The sequence below is a fragment of the Trichomycterus rosablanca genome, chromosome 17, assembly GCF_030014385.1.
Source record: "Trichomycterus rosablanca isolate fTriRos1 chromosome 17, fTriRos1.hap1, whole genome shotgun sequence".
Classification (NCBI taxonomy): domain Eukaryota; kingdom Metazoa; phylum Chordata; class Actinopteri; order Siluriformes; family Trichomycteridae; genus Trichomycterus; species Trichomycterus rosablanca.
In genome coordinates, this window is record NC_086004.1 from 30508919 (window position 1) to 30530477 (window position 21559).

Genomic DNA, 21559 nt, shown 5'->3' on the forward strand with positions numbered 1-21559 from the left:
TATATATAATTACTATATACACCGATCAGTCATAACATTAAAACCACCTCCTGGTTTCTACACTCACTGCTCCACTTACCATATAGAAGCACTTTGTAGTTCTACAATTACTGACTGTAGTCCGTCTGTTTCTCTGCATGCTTTGTTACCCCCCTTTCACCCTGTTCTTCAATGGTCAGGACCCCCACAGAGCAGGTCTTATTTAGGTGGTGGATCATTCTTAGCACTGCAGTGACACTGACATGGTGGTGGTGTGTTAGTGTGTGTTGTGCTGGTATGAGTGGATCAGATACAGCAGCGCTGCTGGAGTTTTTAAACACCTCACCGTCACTGCTGGACTGAGAATCGTCCACCAACCAAAAATATCCAGCCGACAGCGCCCCGTGGGCAGCGTCCTGTGACCACTGATGAAGGTCTAGAAGATGAGCGACTCAAACAGCAGCAATAGATGAGCGATCGTCTCTGACTTTACATCTACAAGGTGGACCGACTAGGTAGGAGTGTCTAATAGTGGACAGTGAGTGGACACGGTGTTGAAAAACTCCAGCAGCGCTGCTGTGTCTGATCCACTCGTACCAGCACAACACACACTAACACACCACCACCATGTCAGTGTCACTGCAGTGCTGAGAATCATCCACCACCTAAATAATACCTGCTCTGTGGGGGTCCTGTGGGGGTCCTGACCATTGAAGAACAGGGTGAAAGGGGGTAACAAAGCATGTAGATAAACAGATGGACTACAGTCAGTAATTGTAGAACTACAAAGTGCTTCTATATGGTAAGTGGAGCTGATAAGATGGACAGGAGGTGGTTTTAATGTTATGGCTGATCAGTGTATATCGAATTGACCAGGGGGTGTACACACCTTCTCACAATCTAAATGTACCAAAAGTAATTGAACGTCAAAACAAATAGTAGTAAAATATGACCTCTCTCCTGAGAAGGCTTCACACTAGACTTTGAATTATGTCTGATATGACTGTGGGAATTTGAGCCCGATCTCATCTACAAAGTGCTGATGTTGGTGTAAAATGTCATACCAAGCTCAAGCACACCTGATTCTACCTGTTTAATCAGTCAGTCCTGGACTCTGAATCAGCTACACTCGAACACCTGATTTAAATCCAAAAAACAATAAAAACAAACACGAAGTCAACACTGCGATCTGATTGGTTCCTCAACCCAGGAAGTACTATGCGGTGTGCAGTGCCTTCTGGGTAATGTAGTCCATACGAGTTTGTTCTCTGTACAGGACACGTGTGAGTCCAGAGATCAGTGTGGTGTACTGGGACCAGACAGGTCAGTTAATGATAAACCATCTGTGTGGATGTACCGTGTGGAACTGCTTGTGTTTGTGACGCTGCAGCGCTGTGTTCGGTGTTTGGAGGATCCTGCCAGCGGGTGGATTTGCGGATCTGTGGATCAGCGCTATGGCAGCAGTGCGAGCAGCCAAACAAGCTCTGAGGAGAGAAATAAAGAAGCGACTTGCTGTACTGAGTGAGGAGGAGAAGCAGCGCCAGTCTCAGGAGCTTTCACTCAAGGTAACTGAAGCTCGCTCGATCAGGGGCAGTGCACCGCAGTCACGTGCTTTCATGCATGCGCAGACAGAGCAGGTAGAGCGTCCATACACTTCAGAATCACATATAGAATTACTGTATATACATGGAAATCATCAGGGGTGTACAAACTTTTGCACAATATAAATGTACCATAAGTATTAAAATAGAGTGACGCACTAGACTGGGAAATATGTCTGTGGGAACTTGTGCCGAATCAGTCTAAAGATTATAGCATTTGTATGGCTCAGCACAGACTTGTGCTATAGAGGCCACGCCTCCTTCACTCAGACTAGTTATTGAGGCCACGCCTCCTTCACTCAGACTTGTGTTATTGAGGCCACGCCTCCTTCACTCAGACTTGTGTTATAGAGACCACGCCTCCTTCAGTCAGACTTGATATAGAGGCCACACCTCCTTCACTCAGACTTGTTATAGAGGCCACGCCTCCTTCACTTAGACTTATTATAGAGGCCACGCCTCCTTCACTCAGACTTATGTTATAGAAGCCACGCCTCCTTCACTCAGACTTGTTATAGAGGCCACGCCTCCTTCACTCAGACTTGTGTTATAGAGGCCACGCCTCCTTCACTCAGACTTGTGTTATTGAGGCCACGCCTCCTTCACTCAGACTTGTGTTATAGAGGCCACGCCTCCTTCACTCAGACTTGTGTTATAGAGACCACGCCTCCTTCAGTCAGATATATGTTATAGAGGCCACGCCTCCTTCACTCAGACTTGTGTTATAGAGACCACGCCTCCTTCAGTCAGACTTGTTATAGAGGCCACACCTCCCTCACTCAGACTTATGTTATAGAAGCCACGCCTCCTTCACTCAGACTTGTTATAGAGGCCACGCCTCCTTCACTCAGATTTATGCTATAGAGGCCACACCTCCTTCACTCAGACTTGTGTTATAGAGGCCACGCCTCCTTCACTCAGACTTGTGTTATTGAGGCCACGCCTCCTTCACTCAGACTTGTGTTATAGAGGCCACGCCTCCTTCACTCAGACTTGTGTTATAGAGACCACGCCTCCTTCAGTCAGATATATGTTATAGAGGCCACGCCTCCTTCACTCAGACTTGTGTTATAGAGACCACGCCTCCTTCAGTCAGACTTGTTATAGAGGCCACACCTCCCTCACTCAGACTTATGTTATAGAAGCCACGCCTCCTTCACTCAGACTTGTTATAGAGGCCACGCCTCCTTCACTCAGATTTATGCTATAGAGGCCACACCTCCTTCACTCAGACTTGTGTTATAGAGGCCACGCCTCCTTCACTCAGACTTGTGTTATTGAGGCCACGCCTCCTTCACTCAGACTTGTGTTATAGAGACCACGCCTCCTTCAGTCAGACTTGTTATAGAGGCCACGCCTCCTTCACTCAGACTTATGTTATAGAAGCCACGCCTCCTTCACTCAGACTTGTTATAGAGGCCACGCCTCCTTCACTCAGACTTGTTATAGAGGCCACGCCTCCTTCACTTAGACTTATTATAGAGGCCACGCCTCCTTCACTCAGACTTATGTTATAGAGGCCACGCCTCCTTCACTCAGACTTGTTATAGAGGCCACGCCTCCTTCACTTAGACTTATTATAGAGGCCACGCCTCCTTCATTCAGATATATGTTATAGAGGACACGCCTCCTTCACTCAGACTTGTGTTATAGAGGCCACGCCTCCTTCACTCAGATTTATGTTATAGAAGCCACGCCTCCTTCACTCAGATTTATGCTATAGAGGCCACGCCTCCTTCACTCAGATTTATGTTATAGAAGCCACGCCTCCTTCAGTCAGACTTGTTATAGAGGCCACACCTCCCTCACTCAGACTTATGTTATAGAAGCCACGCCTCCTTCACTCAGACTTGTTATAGAGGCCACGCCTCCTTCACTCAGATTTATGCTATAGAGGCCACGCCTCCTTCACTCAGACTTGTGTTATAGAGGCCACGCCTCCTTCACTCAGATTTATGTTATAGAAGCCACGCCTCCTTCACTCAGATTTATGCTATAGAGGCCACGCCTCCTTCACTCAGATTTATGTTATAGAAGCCACGCCTCCTTCAGTCAGACTTGTTATAGAGGCCACACCTCCCTCACTCAGACTTATGTTATAGAAGCCACGCCTCCTTCACTCAGACTTGTTATAGAGGCCACGCCTCCTTCACTCAGATTTATGCTATAGAGGCCACGCCTCCTTCACTCAGATTTATGCTATAGAGGCCACGCCTCCTTCACTCAGATTTATGCTATAGAGGCCACGCCTCCTTCACTCGTGGCCTCCTTTAGTCAGACTTGTTAGAGGTCACGCCTACTTCACTCAGTCTTACATTATAGAAGCCACGCCTCCTTCACTTAGAATTGTTATAGAGGCCACACCCCTTTACCCAGACTTGTTATAGAAGCCACGCCTCCTTCAGTCAGACTTGTGCTATAGAGGCCACGCCTCTTGTACTGTGACTGATGGGCTTCACACCACCCACTGTTGATTATATTTCTATAACATTTATTAATAACATCTAAAATCGTGACCTTTTTAAATCATCAGTGTAGAAATTAAAAACCTGAATGAATTTCCTCTCTCGTCTCTTTTGTGTCTCTGCAGCTCTTTGAACATCCCAGGTACCAGAGCAGCGGGCGCGTGGCATTATTTCTGAGCATGCAGGACGAAGTGTGCACCGACGCCATCCTTCAGCACGCGCTCACCAGCGGCAAGGTGTGCTTCATCCCCCGCTACCAGAGCAACAGCAACCACATGGACATGCTGAGACTGCACAGCGTGGAGGACGTGAACTCGCTGCCCGTCACCGGCTGGAACATCCGGCAACCCGCCCATGATGATGCGCAGCGGGAGGAAGCTCTCGCCTCAGGTATAAAACCCGGGGACGGAGGGGCATCCGAAACGGCTCATTACTCCCTATAACGTGCACCACGCAGGGCGTGAGCCGGTGCCTTAAATCAGTGATGCCCAGAATTACCAACCAAGGGCAGCTGATGTGTCTCAGAAAGACCAAACCAGTAAATTAAAGACGTAGAATCACACATGTGGCTTTTTTATGCTTGGAATAAAAAAGAGGGTTTTTTTATGGGTACGACCGGGCACCACAACAGCAATTATGGGTCAACATCTAAACCAGGTTATCCTACTATATCAGAAAACAGTCCTTCAGTTTAGGGGACGAGGTGTTCCAGGATCAGAGGCTGGTTTATGTATGATTTTGTATTTGCCATCTCACCACTAGATGGCGCTGTAGTATAACAGTGAGTTCCAGCACATCTGGAAGGCATCTAACCAGGCTTATGGACCACTCAGGGTTGGATGAAGTGACCTTGTTCGGAAGCTGGGGTCAGGGTGCAGGGTCAGCTGAGAGGCCTTGCTGAAGGGCCCAACAGTGGCTGCAGGACAGAGCTGGGATTCGAACTCTCAACCTTTCAATTGATCGCCCAAAGCTCCAACCACAAAGCTTCTACTGCCCCTTAACAGAACAAACTTCATTCATTCATACATGCGTGGTCTGTTTTACTGCTGGTCAGGGTCACGGTGGGTCTGAATCATTGGGTGAAATGCAGGACACACCCCGGACAGGTCGCCGGTCCATCACAGGGCACACACTGACACACACACACACACTTTGTTATCTCGACTGCACGTCTTTGGATTGTGGGAGGAAACCGGAGCACCCGGAGGAAACCCACACGTACACAGGGAGAACATGCAAACTCCACACACAGGAAAGAATCAAAGAATCGAACCCAGGACCTTCTAGCAGTGAGGCGACAGCGCTACCCACCGTGCCAACGTGCCGCCCTGAGAACAAACTTAAATGTTAAAACACTCACTCGCTTTCTTAACCGCTTATCCAATCAGGGTTGTTGGGGGGTGCTGAAGCCTATCCCAGCTTTTCAATGGGCGCAAGGCACACAGTAACACCCTGGACGGGGCGCCAGTCCATCGCAGGGCACGCACACACACACACACACACACACACACACATTCACCTATAGGGCAATTCAGTCTCTCCAATTAACCTGACTGCATGTTTTTGTACTGTGGGAGGAAACCGGAGCTCCCGTAGGAAACCCACGCAGACACGGGGAGAACATGCAAACTCTGAACAGAAAGGACCCGGACCACCCCGCCCCGCCTGGGGATCGAACCCAGGACCTTCTTGCTGTGAGGCGACAGTGCTACCCACCGTGCCGCCCGATATTAAAACATTTATGGGAAACGTTTGGATTTATTTTCAGCTATAAACACGTATGAAAGGGAATTAAATATGTCCAAGGGTGTCCAGAATTTGTTTTTGCTACACAGCAGGTTGTTCGTAGGTGTGGACACATACTTTTGGATTGTTTGTGTGTGTGTGTGTGTGTGTGTGTCGGTGCAATACTGTCTGTTCCTATAAGGACTCTGTTTTTGTGATGGTTGATGGTGCGTTGACAAAGCCAATTTAGCTCTGCATTAACAGCCTATTGCTGAGTGAGTGTGTGTGTGTGTGTATGAGAGTGTGTGTGTGTGTGTGTGGGTGTGTGTGTGTGAGAGTGTGTGTGTGAGTGTGTGTGTGTGTGTGTATGAGAGTGTGTGTGTGTGTGTGTGTGTGGGTGTGTGTGTGTGGGTCATTCATAGCGCGGCTGTAAATGAGCGGAGCCGCTGCACCGTACAGAGAAGCGTAATTACCTATTCAGAGCCGCCGCCGCCGTCCTGCCACGTCCCAGTAATGAGAGCGAGTCGGGTATTAAAACAGGCTGAGATGGACGGGCCTGTCAGCACTCATCACACGTACACAAAGAAGCTGCTCATTAATCAGCAAAATAAACGTTCACGTGGATGCAGAACTTGCTGTGCTGCCCAAACTTAACGCTCATATTAATATTCGGTCGTGCTCTCATAATTGACGTGTACGTTATCAGAACCCTCACGTGCACTCAGGCGCCCCCTGCTGCCCCTCCTCGGACGTGCGTGAAGCCGTGGGGCCGACAGGAGGAACGTGCTTTACTTTCTGTGTTCCTCCACCACTCGTCCCAGCAACCCGACCAGCCAGTAGGAGTCGCTGTTGCAACACGGAACTGTTCTGTACAGAACGCGTACATTCGTACCCGCGCCGCAGTCTCACAGGTGGCACGACGTACAGGAGAAGTGTGGGTGGTGCCGCCGAGTCTCAGGCTCCGCGTAATCCGTGGGTCGCAGGTTCGGATCCCTTCTGCAGTGTGAGCCGGGTGAATAAGTTCAGGTTGTACCTGTAGGACTCACCAGCTCCCACAACCCGCTGTTAAAGATGCTTCAGGTTTCAGATTCGGTACCCACCGTGAGCGGCTCAGCTTGGCGTCGCTGCTTCCTTCCTCGTGCTGCGCCGCTCAGCGCTGGTGCTGCGCCAATCACCGCCCACCGCGTCTGAAATATTATCCACACCGACACCCGATCAGCGTCCCGCCGGTTCCTCCTACTGTGGCTTCAGTCTGCATCTGCCATCCCATCGTCCCCGCAGCATGACAGCGGGACTCCTCCGCTAATAAAGAGGCACAGAGACGCTGCAGCGGGTAACACTAGCGCACCAGCGTTTCAAACAATCAGAACGACGTCCAGACGGAACAGAAACGGAACCTTCGGAGAACGAAGAGTAACGTATGTGTGTGATCCCAAAACACCAACCTACAGTGAAGTATGGTGGTGGGAGCATCATGATATGGAGCTGCTTCTCTATCTACACTACTGGAGCATCTGGAGCAGTATTGGGACACGACCAAGAAGCTAAATTCGGACGTTCCAACAAGACGATGAGTCCAAACATGAAGCTACAAGAACTCAAGTCACCTGACCATGAGCTTGTCAGACGTCCCATTTAAAAAAACGTCATTAAAGGGCGTATGTAAATATGTCTGTGGGAATTTGTGCCCATTCACTAGTTCAAAAGAGCATTTGTAGGGTGTGAAAGCCTCAGTTGATGTTCCAGTTCCACCCTCCCGTCCTTCAGACCCTGGTTGCGTTTGACTGCCCAGTCAGGCTGGTCACACTGCTGAGATTCCGTGGTGGTGGTGGTGGTGGCGGTGGTGGACTGGTGTATTGAACTGCTGGATCAATAGGACACTGGAGGTCGAGCGTTATTGAGAACGACGTCACTGCTGGAATGATCTACAGGAGTGATCTGGGTAACACACTGCATCTCATCTTCATTTGTGTTTGGGACAGATGTAATGGAATACCTGCAGGAAATCAGGACCAGGGCAGAAATACATCCTGGACTGGGCGCCGCTCCATCATGGGCAGTTTTGAGCAGACCACCTAATCCACCTTCTGCATATTTTTTAAGGAGGGAGTGAACCTCCATGATGGTAAATGAAGGTGAGGATCGAACCCCTTGGACCGAGGTTTCTGTCTGGCATCCACTAGCTGCTCATGCCCATACACCTGATGAGCCAAAACATTAGGACCACCCACCCGAGACATGACTGGTACCGGGATGTTCTCAGCAAGTCCTGCTGGAAAGAAACCTGGACTCGTTCCCCTCATTGCTGTTTTCGCTGGTGGACAGGAGATGCATGGGGACTCAGACTGGTACAGAAGGGTTTGATGCTCTGTGTGTTCAGCTCATCACCAGGATTAAACTCATCTGCAGTCTGATCCTCTGGCTCGTCCCTCCTCGGACCGCTGTGGGTGGGGACTCGCCCACCATGGACCACCCCAATGCTGACGATCTGGTCCTGATCAAAGTCCCTCAGGTCAGCATGTGAACTGTGAGGAACCTCCATCAGCCCGACGTCTAATAGAAGGAGGAAGGGGGTGGTTCTAATGTTTTGGCTCATCAGTGTGTGTGTGTGGGGTGAAGTGTGTACCCCCCCGGTCAGTGTGTCTGAGTGGTAAATGGAAGTTGGACGTGTGTGTGTGTGTGTGGGGGGGGGGGGGGGTCTGGGGTGAGGGGTGAAGTGTGTACCCCCCCAGTCAGTGTGTCTGAGTGGTAAATGGAAGTTGGACGTGTGTGTGTGTGTGTGTGTGTGTGTGTGCGCAGGAATTAGCTGCTGGTCGTTACGGCTCGGGCGTTCTAATGTTCTCCTGTTTATTAATATTTGATAAGGTCGTGTTGCTTTGAAGTCCTGAATCATATTTATGAACCGGACGGGTGTCTGATGCGGACCGCCGAGTCCGTCTAAGTACAAGCTGAATCACGCGGCGTCGCATTTCTCACCGTCAGGCTGCAGAAACGGTTACTGACTGTGAGGACGGGGTCTGATGCAGAAGTCAAAACTAAAATACGGTATTTTCTGGTCCTGTAGGACAACGCTCTGCTGGTCTGATGGAGGGAGTGTTCTTCTGGGTAACACACGTTCCCCCACAACTGCTGCACTTACGCCCTCTGCTGGCTGATTGATCAGTGCATGACTCTCCATGCGCGATACGGATCTCTGTATCTGGTGCAGGTGAAAAGAAGCGGTCGGAGCTGCGCACGTTTGGGAGGGGGCGTGTGTTAGCTTTGGTTAGCTAGGTGGTTGCTACAGTATTCCAGGTTGTTTCTAGGCTGTTGTGAACTGGTTTCTATAGAAACACAGATACTTGCTACTATGGTTTTACAAGATGTTAGCTATGATATCACTGATAGTTCCCAAGGTGTCATCAGAAAATACTACCACCACCATGCTTCACAGTAGGTGCAGAGATGTTGGGATTAAATGGCTCATCTTGTACATACAGAAACTGACAGGTTTCCTCTAGACGACTTTTTTTGTGAGCTCTTAGACTCATGGGAATGGGTGGATGATGGATGGATGGATGATGGATGGTGGATGGATGGATTATGGGTGGATGATGGATGATGGGTGGATGATAGATGATAGATGGATGGTGGATGGATGGATGGATGGATGGAAGGATGATGGATGGATGGATGATGGGTGGATGATGGATGGATGATGGATGATGGATGGATGATGGATGGATGATGGATGGATGGATGATGGGTGGATGATGGATGGATGATGGATGGATGGATGATGGATGGATGGATGGATGATGGATGGATGGATGATGGGTGGATGATGGATGATGGATGGATGGATGATGGGTGGATGATGGATGGATGATGGATGGATGATGGATGGATGGATGGATGATGGATGGATGGATGATGGATGGATGATGGGTGGATGATGGATGGATGATTGATGGATGGATGGATGATGGATGGATGGATGGTGGATGATGGGTGGATGATGGATGGATGATGGATGGATGATGGGTGGATGATGGATGGATGATGGATGGATGGATGGTGGATGATGGGTGGATGATGGATGGATGGATGATGGATGGATGATGGGTGGATGATGGGTGGATGATGGATGGATGATGGATGGATGATGGATGGATGGATGATGGGTGGATGATGGGTGGATGATGGATGGATGATGGATGATGGATGGATGGATGATGGGTGGATGATGGATGGATGATGGATGGATGGATGATGGGTGGATGATGGGTGGATGATGGATGGATGATGGATGATGGGTGGATGATGGATGGATGATGGATGGATGATTGATGGATGATGGATGGATGATGGATGGATGATGGATGGATGGATGGATGGATGATGGATGATGGGTGGATGATGGATGGATGATGGATGGATGGATGGATGATGGGTGGATGATGGATGGATGATGGATGGATGATGGATGATGGATGGATGATGGATGATGGGTGGATGATGGATGGATGATGGATGATGGATGATGGATGAACAGATGGATGGATTCCAGAATTAGACATCTCTCTTTTCTCTTCTCATGCAGGTGGTTTAGACCTGATCCTGATGCCTGGTCTGGGGTTCGATAGGAACGGGAATCGTTTGGGACGAGGTAAAGGATTCTACGACTCGTACCTGAAGCGCTGTAGCAACCATCCTAAAGGGAAACCCTACACCATCGCTCTGGCCTTCAAACAGCAGCTGTGTGATCAGGTTCCCGTGGACGATGGAGACGTTCTCATTGATGAAGTTCTGTATGAGGAGAACTGAGCTGGAGTCTGTCTGATATATAATATATATAAAATCATTTATAAGGTCGACAGCTCCGGTATCTCAGGTTTGATCCTCGGCTCTTGTCACCGTTCGTGTAGAATTCGGCTTGTTTGTTTAAGCTTTGTACCCACCTTGACCATGACCAGAATAAAGTTACTGTTGTGTGACTCTTTTGTGTTGAACTACTGTGTCTGGATGGTCAGACATGATCAAGGATCCAGTGAAAGCACGGTCTTGCAGATAGTTCCCAGGGTGTTGCTAAATGGTTGCCATGGCAGCAACAGCATTAAAAAATACTACCGTCACCATGCTTTACAGTAGGTGCAGAGATGTTGGGTTTATCTTCAGCAGTTCTCAAACGCTGGGCACTTTTCTGAAGCATCGGCTTCTGATCACCAGCGGCGTCTCAGCCAGTCAAAACCAGCAGATTGGTTAGATACGCTGAAGTTCCACCAGTTCAGAACATCCACAAGTTCAGAAGATCCACCAGTTCAGAACATCCACAAGTTCAGAAGATCCACCAGTTCAGAAGATCCACCAGTTCAGAAGATCCACCAGTTCTGAAGAACCACCAGTGCAGATCCACCAGTTCTACTAGTTCAGAACATCCACCAGTTTAGAAGTTCCATCAGTTCTAAAGATCCACCAATTCAGAAGATCCTTCAGTTCTAAAGATCCACCAGTTTTGAAGATCCACCAGTTCTAAGTTTTAACCAGTTCTGAAGATCCAACACTTCAGAAGATCCATCAGTTCCGAAGTTTCACCAGTTTAGAAGATCCACCAGTTCTGAGGATCCTCCAGTTCAGAAGATCCAACGAAAGTTTTACCAGTTCTGAAGTTCTTTCTAGCGAGGCTTTCTACGAGACTTTGGATCATGCTTGTGGGTATTTGTGCCCATTTGGTTAAAAGAGCGTATCAAAGTTGAGGTGATGATCTGTTTCTTGTTCCAAACTTGGATGATTAAGATAAGGACTGTAACTAAAGCACCAGCTTTGGAAACAATACAGAAGGACTACGGCAGCACTAACAGGACAAAAACCAATATTTACGAGCGATTAGAGACCTGAGGAACCTCCTGAGTGATGTTGATCCAGCACAGCAGAAGGTTTTTTTCAAGCTGGTGCTCAGTTCCATGAGTCTCTTAATTCATCAGAACCAGCGGGGTTCTAGAAACGTCTAAATAAGGAATAAGCACTCTGGTTCCAACTCTCAGCAGGAACTCTCAGCAGGAACCCTCGTTATCCGGCAGTAATGAGGAGAGGCGGTGCGGCGTAATGGATGTGACGGGTGGAGCTGGATGACGTGGGTTCTTCTCCAGTAACGACTGCTCTAATTATTCCTTCATCTTCATCCTCACCATCACATCATCATCCAGTCCAGTACCATTCCACAGCTCCCAGTCCAGTATCCACACGTTCATCTGGTTCACTGCCTCCAGATCCAGTACCAGATATTTCAGGGTTCCAGTGGCCAAACTCCCAGTACAAAAGTTCCTAGAACCTGCAGAACCTGAGCGCCACATCACTTCTCTTACTCTCTTCACTCAATATGTAATAATAATAAAATGACTAGAAACTCCTACTTAACCCTAAAACAAATAAAAAATGTTTAGATTAATAATATTTATATTTAATTATTATAATAATTATAATTTATTATTAATTTATTATTTATTTAATTATATATTTATTGTAAGAATATTTTTTTCATTCATTTTGTCCAGTAGAAAAATATTAGAATTTATTAAATTTATTATTATTATTATTATTATTAATTTATTATTATTATTATTATTATTATTAATTTATTATTATTATTATTATTATTAATTTATTATTATTATTATTATTATTATTAATTTATTATTATTATTATTATTAATTTATTATTATTATTATTTAATTTCCCTTCTTGTGTTCCAATTTAGTCATTTTAAATCCATGTCGTTCCTCTGTCCTCATGCTGGTCACAGAGAGCCACAGACTAGCACCTGTGCCCTCCAATGGATTCTCGGAGAGCTGAGACGCTGAGATACTGAGAATATGAGGGTCATTGCTAGCTCAGCAGTTTAGGTACTGGACTAGTAATCAGAAGGTTGCTGGCTTAAGCTCCACCACCGCCAGGTTGCCACTGTTGGACTCCTGAGCAAAGCCCTTCACCCTGAATTACTTGGATTGTACTTGGTCTCAGTTGTAAGTCGGAGATATGGGAGATCTACAATATCTATATGATATATATAAGATATTTTCCGTTGATGCTGGTGGTGGTGGTGCAGTAGCTGAGCGACCCTGACAGGAGGACTTCTGTTCCACGGTTTTCCTCCTGTACGTTCCTCTGCAGTATTTAATCCAGTTCCATTACAGTAACGACACCAGTATAAACAATGGCGCCAGTGGGTAGTGCCATGAGTAATAGTGTAACAACTGCTGTTTAAAGTGGCGTCGTGATGACGGGTTTGAGACGGCACGCCGTTCCGGGGGCAGCGACGGCGTTCTGCTGACACGCCCATTTGTTTTGTCTCTTGTAAACAGACTCCTACATTCTACTGGTGATGAATTAAGCTGAGCTCACGATCCGTCTCCATCAGCCCAAATAATACAGTAATAACCACGGTAAAAATACAGCAGGGGAAAGTCTTCACCCCCCTGATCAACCTGAATGATTTCTGATCATTAAACATTAAACGCCGCTGGACATGAACTGCTTTTATTATTTCTGATTCACCGTTGTGATTCCATTGCCACCTGCACCACCACAGTTCTGGCCTCCCTCACCTCCTCAGCGAGGAGAAATCCCATCCAACCGTCCCTCCTTCAGACATGGCCCGTTGTGTCCTGCTCCTGTCTGGGGACGATCTGTGGAACCAGTTGTACTGGTTCTGTAGCACTCGGGTGGCTCAGCAGTCTGGGTTTGAATCTCAGCTGTGCTATTATTTGGTGGGCGCCTACATAAACATGATTGGTAATGGGGTGGCATTCTATCCAGGGTATTCCTGCCCTGTGCCCAGTGTTTCCAGGGGCTAGTGGACCTGCTGTGAATCTGACCAGGATGAAGCGGTGGATAGAAATGAAATAATCTAGCCACTGATGTTTGTGCCAGCAGGGGGCGTGAGGGGACTCAGAACGCAGGGTCAGAGCTGGGATTCAAACCCACAATCTTCTGATTGATAGCTTGAAGCTCTACCCACTAGGCTCCCACTGTCCCTGTAAATGTGAGGTTTTGTTTTGCTTACTTAATAGATCTAAACCTCAGTAGAGCGGCTAATAAACTAGCTTGCATGTTTTCCGCAGGTGTTAGCATAACACGTGTAAACACTTCATAAATCAGGATGTCAGCGTAGGCAAAACTATCGTTCTGCTACAAATGTTCATTTCAGAGCTCAGACCAGACCAGCGTCATTGTCAGGATCACACGCCAACTCAAGCAGCTGCGGGCAAGGGCATGCTTACAGCTAACAGGCTAAAGCTACGCCAGGCAGGATGGAAGCCCTGAAGGTGACAATTCAATGCCATGTGAGAGAAGAAGCCCAGCGTGGTTTCGTGCCACTTAGCGTGAGGCAGAATTCACACTGGCACACCGCAGATCCAGTCCTGCCAACTGAGCAAAGCGCTGGTCCAGCTTCTCCAGCCGGATAAACCACACATGAAGGTGGCACGACGAGGATGGTACGATCATGAGGAACCGTTTGAGATGCCGCTGGTACCCATCACTGACATACATACACACTAGAAGACCAAAAGTATGTGGACATCTGACCAAGACTGTGTTGGACATCCCATTACACCCCCCTCCTTCTTTTGCAGCTATAACAGTGTCCACTCTTTTGTGTATTTAATAATAACTGTTTGTGAGTTCTGGCTCACAATCGATATCCCAATTCATCCCAAATAAATTCAGTAAGATTGAGGTCTTCCACACCAAACTTCAATCCATGTCTTTGTTAAGTCGTGCTAAAAAGAACTGATCTGTTAGGAACAGGCGTGGCTGAAACACCTAGACTTAAGAGGGGTGTCTACATACTTTTGCTCATTTCATGTAATGGCACATCAGAAGGTCAGTCTGGATGGTTTTAGCAGCTCTTGTGAGAGAACGTGAGCTCTGAAATAGAGTGTCGAGCGTCTCTGATGGACGCTGGAGGTTCCGCTGGGATGGGAGTGTAAATCACTGCGAGCGCCAGTTGAAAACAGGGCGGGGGGGCGGGTGGATGGGTGGTGGCGGGGTAGGTGAGGGGTGCAGACTGAGTGGGTTTAGTGTTCCTGACAGCAAGCGTTCTCAGAGGAGCCGGGCGAGAGAAACGTTCCATTCTGCAGCTATTAGAGCTAAAACCCCCCCTGGGCTGAGCGGAGACGAGCCTGTGGAAGCTTCAACACCGTCTACAGAAGCGCTCACCAAGTTACAGCAAGAGTTTAGGGAAGGCCCTTTCCTTCTCCAGCACGACTGTGCTCTTGTAAGCAAAGTGAGCTCCGTGAAGACTGATTGATGAGATGGTTCAAGAGGAACTGCAGTGACCTGGGATGAATCGGAACCCTGATTGCGAGCCAGGCTTCGTGTCAAACATCAGTGCCTGACGTTTCGAGCTTTTTTTTTTAACTGAATAGGCACACATTCCCACAGATACAGTCCAAAATATCACTGGAAGCTTCACAAGAAGATTAGAGGACTTATATCAATGTAGATGGTTTTGGAACACAATGTCCTACGTGCTTATAATCAGGTGTCCATATTCTTTTGGTCATATAGTCCAGTCTTTCCTGCAGCTGTTCTTTTTCTGTGACTGAACGATCGTTGCACAAAATCTGTGTTTCTTCATGAGTTTACTGTGTAATAAACGTCACTTTCTAAGCGACTTCAGGTCCCAGGATCATCAGTATATCAGCTCCAAGGTCCGTTTAGTAAGTACAAAGCACGTGGAACAGTGGTCTCTTTTTGGCAGCCTGGAATTTACTGGTTGGAATCAGTAATGAGGAATTAGGAGGCCAGGCTAGCAAGTTAAATGACGATGTAGAATTTTCTACACCCCTGTGTTAATCGTCTGTGTAAAGTTGCTGTCCACATATTTTTGATCCAGCAGAACTTCATATCTTCAGAAACCCAATAATAAACGTATAAGATCGTGAAATATAAAAAAGGAAAGTGAGTGTTCACATTATTCATTTTCCTCAACTGCTTTATCCTGGTCAGGTTCCAAGCGAGTCTGGTTCCAGACCAGGAAAAACTGGGAGTAAGGCAGGAATACTCTGGAAAGGGCGCCAATCCATCACAGGGCTTTGGCCACCCCAGTACGTCAGACATAGGCACTCATGCCAATGATGGGCCCCTCCCATTATAAAGACCATAATTAATGTTGCATTTATTCAGTATTAAATAAAAATGATTGTATTATTTGTGGACTGGAGTTCTATTGATGAGCGTTTGGTGTTCAGTCGGGTTTGGAAGTCACTCATTCCTTCCAGGGTTCCATGCGTCCCCCACTTCGGAGATGGAATGCATTAGCTGCATAATTCCGGGTCTGGAGGTGAAATTGGATGCTGGATGAAGATTCGGACAGCATGAAGTTCTGCATTAAACATGTTCTCGCTATGAGAGCAGAAACGTCAAGCGTTAGGATTCCTGCCTTCATTACACTGCTGTATCTCGCTCGCCCACTCCCTGCTTTAACAGGAAACCTGAGCCAGTCGTTTTCACCAGGTCTTGCTTCAGAACCCACGTCCATCCTCGGTTAAATCTCACCGAACTCCTTCTGATTTCATTTACACAGTGAACCTTGTAGTAATATGACGAGTTTATGAATTTAAACTGATGATTGGCACAGAAAATAATGACCAAATAATAACTTCTACCTTTTTGATTGGGGTGCAGCAATGCTTGTACATACTGACCTGTTACTAAGGCACAGGTTTGTCAACCTTGGGCTGACCATCCAATCTATCTGCTCGATCCTGAGCCAGATTTTCTCGTGACCACGTCCAGAGATGTTGGCCACAGTCCCAAGGCTCTTAATCTTCTTCATAATATTGGCAGCCTTGACCGCAGGAACATCAAGATCCTCCTCAGAGATGATCCTGTAACCTTTAGGTTGAGCGTGCTTGGCTTTATTCCTCTCTCTGCAGAACACGTTCTGTTTTTATTTTGGTTTGCCAGATTCAAACGTAGAACGTCTTAGTGGAATAGACGAGAATTTAAGTGCTTTCAGTGCAAAGCAACAAAGAACGGTGGTCTGTTTTACTGAAATGCAAGGCAATAAATAGTTTCAACCATCTCTCTTATATGTATGTATATACGTACACACTCACTGAGCACTTTATTAGGAACATCTATGTAGTGATTTATTTATTATTTTGTATGCTATAGCGTATACCTACTGTATCAGGGTGGTCAACCATGAAAATGAACCACCAGGCTAAATGTAGGACCCAACTGAAATGACTGGACAGAATCAGAACACAGACAAAATATATTTTCTCAAACAAATATAATGTTTATTTATTAAATGGAAAATAATTCAATTTATTAAATGTGTGCATTAAAAGCAGGGATTCGAAATGAAGTTCCACAGAGTCAAATCCAGCGAACGAGCGGGGTGAGTCGACTCAGTTCGCGAGTCAAATAAAACAAAAGGCTGCACTAAGATAAACTATGAGGCGAGAACGCTAGGTGGGACTGCGACCTGGATCAGAATGTTAGCTCCTCGGTTTACTAACACCCTATACTAACACACGATCACAGCCCCGACGCTTCTCGCTTAAGCTTAACAAGAAAAAAGGAGTACCGGAATTTATCGGAGTGTCGGTTCAGTGTCAGTGAACCGACTCTGGGAGTCGTTTAGAAAAAGACGAGCGTATAAACAATAATGCAGATCACTGATCCGTTTCAATAAAAGTTAAATAATTAAAGTTTAAATAACGAAAGCTCCCCCGACATGCTACCTTACCGGCTGTTTTAGCGTCGAAATGAGCTCCAGGCTTTGATTAAATAACGTCGGAGTCAGCTGTGGAGAATTAGCACTGATGGCTAATCGCTACAGCTCCTGGGATTTGTAGTCCTGTTAGAACTACACCTGGTGGTACAGGGGTTTCACCGTACTGTGGTATACAGTTACTGACTGTAGCACAGGTTCTGCTCTGTGCACCACATTTATCAATCAAAAAGGACCTCCATTGGTCCCTCAATGACTGGATGATGTACAACAGCAGTGTTGTTGGGATTAATAAATCCTGTTTAATCATCATGGCCTCTTTATTAGGAACACATACCCTATTAGCGCTGGTTAGAGACATGCTGCGTCTTTCTCTTCCCCCTTTATCCATGGACACTTTCTGATCTCACACTGGTGGCTTTATATTTTTGGGAGGGGATAGTCGCAGGCTACCACAGCATGTATGGAAGACCACGCTACCCCTTCTGTACTCTTCCAAATGGGATGAATCTCCGTCCAGCTTTTCCTCCATCAGGGATGAATTGTTTTTGTTGAGCACCGCTGTCGGTGACGCCACTGGGACTAAAATTCAGTCTGGCGTCTTCAGAGCTTTAGACTGGTACAATAATATGCTGCATGTTTGCCGTGCCGAGGCTTTTGTGCCCCTTGAAAAGCTTTTGAGGGTTTTGAAAAAGGTCAGGCCTCGGCGTGGGGGTGTAGGAGTACCCACCCGCGGAGCTCGTCAATCCCGAACACCGTGTTTCATCAGCACCTACACAGCACCGCCTTTTCACTCGGAGACGCTCGTCCTTTCCTCTGTGTTACGGCGGCGTTCTGCGTGCAGGAGAACTTTTACTTTTACTGAGTAGAACTACAGGAGAGAACGTTAAATTCTGCCTCACACTCGCTCGCTTTACTTTATTTCCATGTGACCTTCTGGAGAAAGTATTTTTAAAAATAATTTATTCTCTCGAGAAGAGAAGCCGTCAGCTATTCATAAACACACACACACACACACTCACCGTCTCCGCCGGCTCGTGTTCAGTCTCTCATAAAGGCTTTTTTTCCACACAGACTTAACAGATTTTTCTTTAGTGCTGTGAAATAGCTTTGCTTCCTGTATCCCCCTTTATCTCCCAATTTAGTCATATCCAATTCCCAACTGTGAATCCGCTGCCGCTTGACCAACCCCTGATGTGATTAAGGAAAGCCTGATCAACACACACCTCCGTATTGCGTATGTAGAGCCACGCTAAGCTCCTTGTCGCTCGCACAGTCGCTCTGAACAGTCCTGGAGATCCCATATCTTACATATCACATAGAGGTAGCTGGAAGAGTCACCATCCGAGCCTCCCTCCATCAAATACATCCACTTGTGTTTGTGTCGACGCCCGACCAGGTCGGTGCTCGGCTGACATCGGAACTCTACGAGTTCTAACCCTTCGTTCAGATCGGCAGCGATTCTTTGCTTCTTGATGCCCAAATTATTGATCTCTTGTCGCCTTGTGTTCACACCAGCAGCGTCATCACCGCCTGTTCGGGGGTTTGGTTGGCATGGTTTAATTGATGCCAAGCTAAAAAAAAAAGCAAACACCATGGCGGTGCAATATAATTGACCTTCTAGTATCTACAGAGCGTCTAGTAAAAACAATCTGACCATAAATCAGACGTGTTCCCGCTAAAACAACGACGCTGTGACAGTTTCTCTTCATCTCTGGTAGGAACGATTATTTAGGAACCAAAAACAGACCGTAGCGTTTCACGGTGGCAGAGATAAAGCTCGGTCTGAACGTAGGGTGACACTCCAGGCTGGTGTGGAAGCAGGGTACACTGCCGCGCCACCTGAGCGCCCCGTTATGGAATATTTTTGACACGTAGATACTGTAGTTATAGGGAAACATCATGTGCACATGATTATAATATACAGAGTGTATGAAGATGATATGCATGGTTTGGATCCATCTGCACACTTAGAGGAGGAAAAGGTCACACGTTAAACACGTTTAAACTGAAATCAGGTGTGTCAGCCACACCCATCACAGGCAGGTAAATACAGTAAAATCATATCAAATTGTATAATCATTTACCTTTTGATCAACAGTTTGGGGAAGGCCTTGTTCTGGTCCAGCATAAACACCTAGTTTTACACGTTTGCTGTGAAAAACCTACTTAGCCTGCACTGATTCTGACCTCAACCCCAGCAAACACTTTGGGATGAATTGGAACTTCAATGTAAACCAAAACTAATGCCCACTCTATACCCTGATGCCAGGCGTCTCCATGTGGTGGAGGATCAGGCGGATGTTCTAAAGGTGAAGGAGGACCAATGAAGATCTGAGACGTCAGTGTGTCGGGTGGGAGGTTTCAGATCCAGACTGACTCACACACCTCTGTGTGTGTGTGTGTGTGTGTGTGTGTGTGTGTGTGTTTGTCTAGCCTGGTGTGTTCTCGTGCCAGACAGATCGTGTCTAGACGTTGCATCCCACCAGGATTAGCAACACGAGAAGCTCCTCAGAGCAGACTGGAGATCGTGTGGGTTTCACAGACTGATGAATTCAGTCTGGTCAGGGTTGCAGTGTGTCTGGTACTGGACAGGTGCATTCACTCACACCTAGGTGCAATTTAGAGCAGCCAATCCACCTTCTGCATTGTCTAAGCTTTCGAGATCCCGGTTCAGATCTCAGCCATGCCACTGTTCAGGACACCAATACTGGTCGAATAAAGCCTTTAAGCTGGGATTACTGGGCGTTCAGCAGTAAAATACACTAGTACACCATCTCAGCTGTGCTACCGGCCGGCCGGGTGTCACACAGACCAGACAACGATCGTTGGGTAAAAATGTTAGAACATCCTGTTATAAATGTTAGAGCAGCTGTGTAAAACCTCCTTCCCAAACTCTCGCCTGTTTCCCCCCAGTATCCCCCCCCCCCCCCCCCCCCCCCGCGCCTCCCTATGATCTCTTCTTCTAAAAATATCCCACAATAACGCTGGGCGGTGCAGCGACACAGTCGGGTGACGCGCCAGTTTCCTCACAGCGTCTCCTTCTTTCTTCTGCTCTGTACCAGCACTGTGACTGATGGAGCTGAACTGTGTCCCTTCATTTTCATAAATGAGAACCCTGTCTCACCAAGAACTCTGTTTTACCAAGAACATCTAACCAAGAACTCTGTTTTACCAAGAGCATCTCACCATGAACCCTGTTTCACCAAGAACATCTCACCAAGAACAACATCTCACCAAGAACATCTCACCGAGAGCTCTGTCTTACCAAGAACATCTCACCAAGAACTCTGTCTCACCATGAACATCTCACCAAAATATCTCACCAAGGACACCTTACCGAGAGCTCTCTCACCAAGAACGCTGTCTCACCAGGAACTCTGTCTCACCAAGAACTCTGTCTCACCAAGAACTCTGTCTCTCCAAGAACCCTGTCCAACCAAGAACTCTGTCTCACCATGAACCCTGTCTCACTGAGAACTCTGTCTCTCCAAGAACATTTCACCTACCAATAACAGTCTTACCATGAACAGTCTCACAATGATCAGTCTCACCAAGAACATCTCACCATGAACCCTGGCTCACCATGAACCCTGTCTTACCAAGAACATCTCACCAAGAGCTGTCTCACCAGGAACCCTGTCTCACCGAGAACTCTGTCTCTCCAAGAACAGTCCATAATAAGAACTCTGTCTTACCAAGAACATCTCACCAAAACATCTCACCAAGAACACTGTCCAACCAAGAACATCTCACCATGAACCCTGTCTTACCAAGAACATCTCACCAAGAACAGGTTTACAGAGAACTCTGTCTCACCAAGAACTCTTTCTTATTGAAAGTGAATCCCCACAGTCATCTTCCAGAATGTAGTGAGAAGCCTCTTCAGAAGAGTGGGGGTAGGTGGAGGAGTAACTGGGACTCTGTGTACAGGTGTGTGGATTTGGGTGGTGGTGGTGGTGGGGGGTTATGGGGGGGGGGGGGTGATTCTGTTTTTTTATGGCAATCAGAGAGATGAGTAGCTCTGTTATTCACCCCCCTCAGTGCTGCTCTGAGAGGAGAG

At 47.1% G+C, this 21559-nt stretch overlaps 1 protein-coding gene across 1 annotated transcript; it reads left to right on the forward strand.

Moving 5' to 3' along the window:
- The first annotated feature begins 1291 nt into the window (after positions 1-1291).
- Positions 1292-10746, forward strand: mthfs (5,10-methenyltetrahydrofolate synthetase (5-formyltetrahydrofolate cyclo-ligase)). The gene is made up of 3 exons (XM_063012386.1): positions 1292-1544; positions 4171-4435; positions 10353-10746. Exons 1-3 carry the CDS (start codon positions 1434-1436, stop codon positions 10574-10576), a joined length of 600 nt encoding a protein of 199 aa, XP_062868456.1. The 5' UTR covers positions 1292-1433; the 3' UTR covers positions 10577-10746.
- Positions 10747-21559: the final 10813 nt, after the last annotated feature.